This window comes from Chinchilla lanigera, unplaced genomic scaffold (genome assembly GCF_000276665.1).
Source record: "Chinchilla lanigera isolate Chin_1 unplaced genomic scaffold, ChiLan1.0 scaffold00016, whole genome shotgun sequence".
In the NCBI taxonomy this organism is placed as follows: domain Eukaryota; kingdom Metazoa; phylum Chordata; class Mammalia; order Rodentia; family Chinchillidae; genus Chinchilla; species Chinchilla lanigera.
In genome coordinates this window covers 30,962,869-30,973,290 of record NW_004955417.1, presented here as the reverse complement: position 1 = coordinate 30,973,290, position 10,422 = coordinate 30,962,869, and the positions used below count along the sequence as shown (strand labels likewise).

Genomic DNA, 10,422 nt, shown 5'->3' with positions numbered 1-10,422 from the left:
CGCCCTCTCCAGGCCCACCTAGCTTTAATCTTCTGCCGGCCTCTCCCTGGGCGGCCTCCTCCATCTCTGCCTTGAGCCTTGGCCTCTTTGTTCCCGGTTCCATCCGGCACCCCAGTGTCCTCCAGCACCTGGACCAGAGCAGCAGTGAGCCGGGGGAAGGACGCTGTGGGCAGGGAGTGGGAGTGGCTGGGAGCAGGGAGGCGGGAGGGCATGGCTCCCACGAGGCAGCAGCGCCCAGTCACGGCCCTGGGCAGGGCAGCGCTGACACTTCAGGCTCTGGCGGTAACTGGCTGCAGCTTCCATCTCATCGCCTTGGGGTCCAGCAAGTTGCTGGCAGGGCCCCAACAGTCCTGCTTTATCTTCAGGCCTGGGCTCCACTGCCTGCGCGCCCCCCACAAGCGGCTCCGTGGTCACTGCCTCTGTAGCCACGGGGGACGTGCCCAGCCTCCGTGCGTGCGGGCCATCGCTTTTGTTCTGACCACCGGATACTCTATTTTTGCCCAGATTCCGAGCACTGCTGCCATCCCAGCACGGGCGCCTGCTCCCGCACCTGTCACACAGGTCTTGACGGTGGGAGTGTTTGGGGTCCACATGGCAAAATCTTACTGGGTATGAACATTTAGTTCTTTTACAACTTTGGCAGGTGATATCCTTCACTTGGTAAGGGTTGTAAGAATTTTGACACATTCTGCAGCGCTGTTTGAAATAAACCTTATTTGTACCCTGGATACACCAAACGAATGCACTCTCCCAGCAGATGTTGCTGTCCTTGCAGTGATGACAGCCCTTTCTCTCCTGCAAGCGCAAGTGCTTTTTGCTTGGCTCTGCACGCGGCAGCGATGTTTCCTGCACCGTGACTATTGCGTCTCTCCGGTCTCCAGCCGTCCCCGCCGCAGGGGCCGCCCCGGCCTCTGCAGCACGGGCTGGGGGGCTGCCTCACCAGTTCGAGCCTCTTGTAGCTCCCGCCCAGCCCTTGGCGGTGGGGACGCCTTCCTTGCTGCCCCCTCATTCTCCCCTGCGTGCTCGCGGGGTCCTCTCCAGGCAGCCGGTGAGGCAGTGCAAACGCAGGGGAGAGCATGCGGCCAAGGAGCGCGGGGGCAGCTGGGACTCCTGGTCCCGGCCCGGCGCAGGGTGTCTACCGCCCAGCATGCACTGTACGGATGGGTCGCATCGCTGGTTCACTTGCACCCCCACATCACGGCAGCTGGGCCTGCAGGGGCCCGGCCCGAAGCCTGCGCTCGTGTGCGACAGGAGCCTGGCAGAGGAGAACGAGGCAGGAGGGTGTTCCCCACCACACAGCTGCCAACCATGGGTGCCCTTGGCGTCCCGCACCTAGGGGAAGAGACAGGAGGGAGCGCACGCCGGATACCCGAGTGCCCCAGCACCTCGTCCCGACTGCAGCCATCTGGGCGGCCCCCATTATTTGATGGGGCTGAGGCAATCTCCAATGGGGTTTCCCAGGAAGAGCCGACTTTTCCCGGCAGTTCTAGATGGACACTGATCATTCCAGCGATACCCTTGTTGACACTTGGTACAAGGACTGCGAGGTTTACTTACAGATAACGGCTGTGCTGCCCTTATAGGTGTAGCAGAGCAATTCCGGACAAGGTGCCCTTACTTCCACAATGAAAACAAATGGCCTTGTTTTTACCTTTTCCTCCAGGCCGTGGGTGAATAACCTGAGTAACAGCTGCGGCCAAAGTAGCCCCCTGTACATATGTGGGGCAATATCTGCACAGATGCGAATCATATCCAGCAATGCGGCCCTCCTTGTGTGGGCTCTTGAAGCCTCTTTGCACCATTTATTTGCATTTTCAAAAGCTAGTTGTGGAACTACTAATTTGCTAGCTTCTGCGTTATTTATAATCTTCTCACTAGCCTGCAATAAGCATGCAATGACATTTTGAAAAGCTTCCTCAGGGCCCTTATGAATAGAAGCCAAATGGAGGGTTGCCTCTCCCTTAGAAGGACGCCCCCTCCAAGCCCTCATGGCAGCCATCTTGGTGTGCTCATACGCCGGCAGTTCAAAGGTCAGTTGATTGTGTGTGGTGGCAAAGGCACCTTCCCCAGTTAGCATATCTTTTGTAATGGCTATTTGTGAATGGCATTCCGAGCTGCCTGGTCAGTGCAGTACTCAAGGAAGTTTCCTTTCCACATCAGATAGTCTCCTGGGCTTAAACGTGCTTTAGCTATTCCTTTCCAATCGTTTGGGGCCATAATCTGTTGTCCTAGAATTTCCAATAAACTCAAGGTAAAGGAAGCAGTACGACCGTAAGTAGCACCTTCTTGTTTTAATTCTTTTAAGGTTTTAAAAGGTATAGCTTCATAACAACATATAACTTGTCCCGGATTTTCAGGGACTTGAACTTCAGTAACAGGGTAGATATGTTGAAAACCCTCCATGGGCTCCCCTGCCCATCTGGCTTCTTTTAATGCTAATTGCAAGGGGGACAGAGAAAATGGCTCTACTCTCTGAGAGGTGGAAGTTCCAACCTGTGATGCAGCAAAATTTCTCTGAGCTGAAAAGGCCGGGATAGCCACCTGTGGCTCAGTCAATTCTACCGAGTGTTGTGAGATAGAGTTCACGGGGAAACACCTTTCTGGTGGAGAAAAGTCCCTTCTGTCCCCCACCACTCCTTCCTTCTTAAAATTGGACCTGGCTAGAGGGCTCAGGCTCTATGGGAGCCATTTCTCCGCCCTCCATGTCCCACTTAGGCTCCAGACTTGATTTTAACATAATGTTCTGGGCCAAATCCCTTATGGTTATAAAACCCCTCCAAACCAACATCCAGAAAATTGAATATAGGAGTCAAACATGCAACAAACACTTCCAGAGACACCTACCCTGGGAGTCTTGAGCCGCTACTTGCACTTCAATATCCCTTTCTCTTTTGGCTTCTTTGAAGCCTATATATTTTCTAGCCCTACAGAACATACATCCCCACGCTTTACACCTGATGTGCCAGTACCATGCACTCCAGCGCTCAATACTAGCTCTCACAAATGCGCTTCCCCACTTCTGTTGCCCGCTCTGGGGAAGTGTACCCACTGCCCACTTATTTTCTCTCACTGGGTGTCCAGTTTGGGTGCCAAAAGTAGGGAAACTCATTGGTCTCTTGTACCCTGGAGAGAAACGGGTGGTGGGTATGAGAAAAACAAAGACAAGAGACAAGAGCTGGGTCAGGTGGAGTTACCTCTTACCTGGTGGGAAGAGGACTGACTTCAACAGTAGGGCCATTTTTTTACACTCCTGCAAAGTTAGTATCAGGAGAGATAATGTTGCCTAGCGACTAAGGACTGTAATTGTCCAGGCAGATGCCTTTTTCAGTACTGAGGTAGCTTGACTGCTTGAGGCACTCTGGCTCTGTCCTGCCCTCACACATGACCAATAACCAGCTCCAGTGGGTCCCCACATTTGCACTGGACTCATAGAATAACATATTGTTAGCTACACAGAGTTGGGACAATCAGTGGGGATAAATGAAAAATGGTCATACGGTGTTCTCGTGACCGGTGTGTAATTGCCCACTGTGATGACTGGTGCAAAGGGTTCTTACAGAACCTGGGAAACGTGTTATACTAAGGGCAGCAGGAAGAAGAGGAGAAAGAAGAATGCTGATGTTGAAATTTTGCCTAGTAGAAAACAAAATAAATATAAAACCCAAGAATTAACCTAATGAATTATTTTTCCTTTGAGTAAGTATTTTCCTTATTATATAAAGCAGACTGCTTGAATAATTAAAGAACGAAGTTCTCAAATCAAGTAATTATATTATTTCCAAATGGATATGTCTTCTTGTTCAGTTGTTTTACATGATTTTTACCAACACCTGTATCCTTCTGAATTTATAGCCAAGCAGTTCTCCTGGAGATCAGCTATAGACAGAACTCCAAAATGAGAGAACAGGAAGATCACGTGGATAACTAGAAAACCATCTTTTCTCCGTTATCTTTGTAATTCACATTTGACAGTGGTAAAAAGCTGTGTTTATGCTGAGAGACTGTGGAGAACACAGAGAATGGAATTAGGATTGGAAACCTTGTCTGCCTTCTTCAGGGCAGAGAACAACCCATTCCTGGGGCTGGGGTTGTCAGCATCAGAGAACCTCCTTCCACAGTGGACAGATGCATTCTTTACCTGTCGTTCAGGAGCTGTGAAGTATGAGTCCTGGCCTCCTTTTGCCACATACTCAAATAACAAGAACTGCAAGCAGTGATACTTCAGCCTCAGGTTGTTAATTAAGCTTGATCAGGGGTCTGGGAGGAAGTCCTGGGTCACCTGTCCTGAGCCTTGCTGAAGCCACTCTACTGCTGCCCAGCCGGCAACACAGTGGTTTCCTGTGGGTGGTGATCTCTCCAGCCCCAGGCTCTGCAGTTTTAGAAATCTGGCTCTTTACTGGCCCCCAGGTGAGCATGCAACCAAGTCCCAGTCCACGAAAACAAGAGGAAGGAGAAATTCCTTGGGAAAAGGAATTCTCTTCTGGGGCCTCTCCTGAGATGCTATAGCTGCCCAGTCCTGTGATCGTGGGTAGGAGGTGGGGCACAGAAAGTGAAGGAATCCCAGAAACACTAATGAACACCTGATACTGTTGAGCTTCAGAAGGACTCCCAGACTTGTTAAGTGAGAAAACAAACTTCTGTGTATTCAAGGTATTCTAACTTGGCCCTAGCTAGAGCTAAAAACATTTTAACTGATATATCCTGCTTAAAAGAAGACAGGAACGATAGCAATGTTCTCACGTCTCTTCTGCCACACGCAGCCCTAAGAGGTCCAGACACTGATGTTACCTCCACTGTCACATGGGTGCTGAGGTCCCAGGGGGTGCCGCACCGCAGGTGGGTGACAGGACTAGGAGCTGAACTGCTCCATGATTTCCATTTTGAGATTTGTTTAGATCAGCTTTTAAAATCTGCTTTTATTTGAAGTGAGGCAAATAGAATGATATCAATGAAATGTCATGGAAGAATGTTCTGGAGTGATAAAATCTAACAGACGTGCCAAGGCTTCTCGGCGGTCCCTCCTCCCTCCAGACTGTGCTTGCGCTGCGTTGTTGTTGGTCTGCCACAGTGATCCTTGGTTTTTCGCTCCACTGCTGCATAATTTTTGGGCATGATGATTTCGGCAGTACAGTGCCCACGCTCAAAGGCACTAAATCTTAGGAGAGCACAGGTGCAGAGAACCTTCCATGCACCCAAGATGTAAGGAAAATTCCTATTGACTTAATGTAAAATACTGTATCATCTCATATACAATTGAACGGAAGGCTGACAAAACAGGAAAAACGCTAAGAAAGATTTACCACCACCATATTTAACCAGGAGATTTTCATTTGGTTTATGACTAGAAAGCAAGAAGCAAAGCAAAGTTGACTTTTCCAACTCTAGGCATATAAGAGCAGATATCACCGACGTGGGAGAACATTATACACTTCAGAAATAAAAATCTAGAGTGAAAGCTGATTTCCTGTGTTCCCAATGGGTCACTACAAGAAGACCAAGTTCTAGAGACCCGAGGCAGAGCCACATGCTGGGCGTGCGTTCATGCGCAGACTGTTGGAAGCACGAGCCAGCCGTGTCACTGCACACTCAGCCGATGGGCTGTAGTTGTCTCTTCTGTTGAACTGTTCAGTCCCCAAGTCCAGTCTCTTTTGACTTTCCCCAGAGCATTTGTTTTTGAATGGCGTTACATTTCTGCCCCATTGTACTTAGACTCCATTCTCTCACCAGTCATTTGATAATAAAATGATATATTTACAGACCAAAGTGTATGTCATTTTGGCTAAAGATTTCCTCCTTTTAGACCTGGTTTACTAATAGGATTTAAAAAAAAAAACTATAATGGAAAAAGACAGATGGAGAGAGCTAATACGGCTGGGAATGTGGAATGCGTTTCCTCAGAAAAATATTGGTAAAACAAGCATACTGGAGGGTAACCTCTTTCAGGATACATGTTCATTTCTGGTAAATTTTTATAATATCCCAGATTACCAAAATCATGCACTAAAGTCTTGAAATAGAGCTGCAATACTAGGCATGTTACGTTAAGGTATTAAGGTACTGTCTTAGTTACTTTCTTGTTGCTGGGACAAAATACTCGCCACCTCAAGTTAAAGAGGAAAAGGTTTATTTAGCTCGCAGTTGGTAGAGTTTTCGGTCCATAGTTGGCTGACTCCCAGGCAGGGCGGCACGGCAAAGGGGCATCACAGAGAAGGAACAGTTTGAGGCAGCGTAGCAGGGAGGGGGGCAGCAGGGGGGCAGCGGAGGAAGAGCCAGTGCATGGCACAGCAGCAGGAAGCAGCATTAGCTTCTTGCTCCATCTTCAGTCCGCCTGAGCTACAAGACTGTCGGTGGTGTCACTCACACCCAGAGCCGACCTTCCCGCTTCAGTAAATCTGTCACCACAACCGGAGCTATGGTAAGCCAATCAGTGGATTAATCCAGTACTGCACACCCATGATCCAGTCATTCCTGAAAGCCCCACCTATGAGACCTTGAAGCTTTGAGGGTTATCTAGATACTAGCCGTAACATGTATCTATCTGGAAGGGTAAATTGAAGTAGATCTGCTCTACTTTCTCTTCTCCAGTAATAGTTTGGGTGTTAAGTATCTCCAAAGGTCCATGGTTAAAAACTTGCTGTTTTCTGATGGCCACACCCTTAAGCAATGGGACCTAGATGGAGCTCTTCAGGTCACTGTGGGCAGCCCCAAAGGGGAAGGTGGGACCCCAGCCCCTTCTTCTTTTTCTGCTTTGCTTCCAAGCCATAAGGTGAGCAGGTCTGATCACCTAGTGCTCCTGCCCTTGCACTCCACTGGAGATCTATAAGCAGTGGGTCCACCTGATCTTGAACTGGAGCTTCTAAAATTGTGGACCAAGGTAGTCTTTGTTTCTTTATAAATGATTGTCTCGGGTGTTTATTACAGTGACAGAAAGCTGACCAATACACCTTCTTACTGAGGTTTGGATGAGCTTGCAAAGTAGTGGTCTTTCGGGCAAGATATCTCATATGCTTGAGCCTACTTTTCATATTAAAAATGATAGGGGCTCATGGTCTCAGAGATTTTGTGACAGTTGTATGAGCTAATGCATGTGAAACACTTTATAGAACATTTAGCGTTCTAAACATTTCATCCATTCCTCCTACACCATCAAACTTACTCATTGTGTGTCACTATTTAGGGAACTACTTACAACTTCCTCTCATCTGTCATAACTATGATGCTTTAGGTTAGTTTAGCTGAAGGAAAGAAAAGCTACTGGTGTCAATCCTGAGAAGCCCGAATGTGCCAGCCTGTGATGGTAAGCAGCTCTTTCTTCTGTGGAGGAAAGTCAGAATCCTCCACAGATTTCCATGAGTTCGTACGGATGATGGGGAAGTGGGAAAGACCTCAGGATCTAGCCATCTCTCCCTCCAGTCCCATTCACTGGCCCGCCATGGCAGTCTGTCTTCTTCTCTGTCCTCAGCCCTGTTTTCACTCCTGAAAGCTCCACTAATAAAAAACTCCTGGGTGAGTAGCCTGATCTTTATTGGACAGAACATTTGGAGAGGGGGAATATGCCAACATAAAACAAGAAAAGTGAAATTAATCTTTAGAAGATTGTTTTAAACTGAGCTGTCTCTCCATCTGTAAATATTTCTCTTTTTCTTCTACTGAATTTCTCTCTAAGACTTCCAAAACACCAATTTGTAACTTTATTCCAAATCACTTGTAAATTCTCATTAATATATTGTGCAGAACATTTTGTTTCTTAATTTTCTCTTTCCAATCCATCACTTAAAAATATCAATATATCTATTGAGGTGCTTTTCAAAATAGCAGACTAGGACAGAGTGCTAAGCAGAAGCATTGAGATCAGAGTTTATCTTTTACAGCTTGAAGCACCATGAGTTGCTTCATGTGTTCCTTCATGTGAGCTTCCCTATGCTCCTAGATGGTACTATTATTATCCTAATTTTATAGATCAGGAATCTGAAGGCAGCCTTATATCTAGTCACTTGTTTCTGTTTTATTAATACTGTGTTAAGGATGAAGGACTACATATAAATTAAATTTAAATAACATTCTGGTCTAAAAACAAGTCAACTGAGATGCTATCCAATCAAAATCAGAAATAATCACTTTCACTGACGGAAAGTAAGTGGAATAAAGGTGTATGTGTGTGTGTGTGTGTGTTTGTTTACCTTTCTCTTCTCTTCACTGATTTCATAGACATACTATAATCACCGACAATATACTTGATCTTATGGCTCATTCGACCTTTGCACTTCTCCATACACTCTTCACTTCAGTTTGATTGCCACAGCCTTGGAGAAAGTTGATGTTTCTGCTTTTATATCTAACAGGAATCCATGAGTCCATGTCAAATATTCGTAGTTAGTTTGTGATAGTGCCAACATTGTTGTTTCTCTCTTCTTTCGGAAAGTCTCAAATTATTTGGGTTTTTTGTTTATTATTTTTTAAATATTTGGGAAAATTCAACATGATTTTGTGGCATAAGGATAAAGAATTTGGAATGTTATGTTCTGATCTTATTACTCTCCTCAAATTCCTAAGCGATGTTGAGCAATTTTTAAAAATTTTTCTCATTCTCTAAAACTTCATTTTAAATTGGGGGTAAGGCCTAGCTTATACAGATAGGAATACACTAAAGGAGAGACTATTTTAATGGGTATTTTAAGAAATTTTGTAATCTGCAAAATTAAAAAATTTTTATGTATATGTTCTAATTATGAATTACTACATGTAAATAGTCTTAATTGAGCTCAGTGTAAGAGGACTTTAATTTATACTCCAAGTAATCTTAATCATAAGAAAAAGTTAAAACAGAAACCATTTTATTTTTGAAATTTTTCATATTCATAAAATAAATATTTTTTTCTAGAAGTTTATCATGAAAAACGATACTCTTAGGAAATATTTTTATTTAATTCAAAATCTGTAAAAATCCATAGTTGTGATGCGGTTGTTATTTTCTCAGTAGTAAGCGTGACCCACCAATGACGTCACACTGGGCCTGAGCATGTCAGTCTCCTCTCCTCAGCCCGCTGTGCAGACAGCTGTTTCCCACCCCGGTCCTCCCACCGTAGTCTTGGTGTAATTGTGTCTAGATCACTGCTCTTTGTTCATATTAGCAGGACTTTCTAAACTCTTCAAAGCCACACCATTCAAGTCTATGCCTACTGTGCCTTTGCTAGTAATCTTTACATGTTCCAGAGAGCTAGTAATCACCTTATTTTTCCTTAATTTTTACATATATGTGATGATGTATAAGAATGTATATATATATTCCAGTGCTCCAGTGATAGTAGAAATTAAAATGGATGCAGCAGAATGAATTTATGGGCCAAACAGTAGAAGGAGGAGGAGGAGGAAGAAAGGAGGAGGAGGAAGGGGAGGCAGAGGGGAAGGAGAAGGGCAGGTTCTCTACCTAGGAACGATGTGCCTCAATGTTTTCGTGTTGCAGTTTTCCCACCAGGATAATGGAAACGGTACAGTCCCCAAGCCCCAAGCTTTGTGAGGGCTGAGCGAGTGCGTACACGTGGAAACTCACTGGCGCGTCCTGCCACGTACAGTGCGTGGCTGGTTCTGATTTCCTGGCCTGTCAATGTGAGGTTCAGACATTTCTCTCCTACCTGCCAACTTGATGCTTCTGCTCCGTTCTCTGGGAGATTTTCTCAATGGAAGCTTCCAACCCATCTATTATTTTTACATCTATTTTTATATCTTTAATTTCCAAGAACTCTTGTTTATCCAGGTTCATACTTTCTTCACATCCCTCGAGGACCTTGATTGTCAAGTTTTCTTCTCTCTGCATAGTTTGTTCCCTAACATCTATCTTCTTTTATCCTCCTTTACTTTCCTTCTAAGAAACATATTCCAAAGGAAAGCCTTCCTTCAAATGTCCGGCAATTCTGATTATCAACTTGTATGTGAGAACAGAGGACCAAAGCACTGACCAGAAGACCGGGTGGGGGGTTGCGGAGAGGAGAAATTACTGACCTTCTGCCTCACAGGAGGGTATCTTGGAAGTTACAAGAATTTCCTGATGAGCTTCCGGTTTCAGAATCTGTACTGTATTCCTTGGTGACAGTCATCTTCCCTTGAAGAAACTCCTCCAGTCTTCCCTGGAGGATAAGAATGACTGTCAGACTTCTGGGAACATTCTTTTCTGAATTTCTTCTGATGGGGCTTGGGGCTGGGCTAAAATTGGATGTGTATATATGTCTAATCATCAATATTTTCCTGAAAGTTACAAAGCAAAACCTTTGCTTGTTTTATGCACCAATTTGTCTAGATTCACTAGAGATGGAGATTTATCTCTCAACTCCTCAGAGAAACTTCATAAAAATTGGGAAACCGGATACAATTTTCATCCCTTATGCTAGTTCCATTTATTGAACTTGTCTGGTTACATAACTGACT

The 10,422-nt window shown here is 45.4% G+C and overlaps 1 protein-coding gene across 1 annotated transcript; it reads right to left on the bottom strand.

The window, feature by feature from the left end:
* Positions 1–7: 7 nt before the first annotated feature.
* LOC102023357 lies at positions 8–9,814 on the bottom strand. The gene is made up of 5 exons (XM_005382001.2): positions 9,633–9,814; positions 4,996–5,155; positions 1,652–1,879; positions 1,065–1,332; positions 8–911 (listed from the first exon to the last, which is right to left on the bottom strand). Exons 1-5 carry the CDS (start codon positions 9,812–9,814, stop codon positions 25–27), a joined length of 1,725 nt encoding a protein of 574 aa, XP_005382058.1. The 3' UTR covers positions 8–24.
* Between the last annotated feature and the right edge of the window lie 608 nt (positions 9,815–10,422).

What these genes read in the sequence shown, in the direction of transcription:
- LOC102023357 (XM_005382001.2), bottom strand. Translation starts at nt 9,814, where the DNA reads ATGCAGAGAGAAGAAAACTTGACAATCAAGGTCCTCGAGGGATGTGAA. An exon ending in CAGAAGCATCAAGTTGGCAG is followed by an intron (nt 5,156 to 9,632) that starts GTAGGAGAGAAA and finishes TGCTCTCCTAAG; the next exon opens with ATTTAGTGCCTTTGAGCGTG. An exon ending in GGCCGCATGCTCTCCCCTGC is followed by an intron (nt 912 to 1,064) that starts GTTTGCACTGCC and finishes CCCGTGCTGCAG; the next exon opens with AGGCCGGGGCGGCCCCTGCG.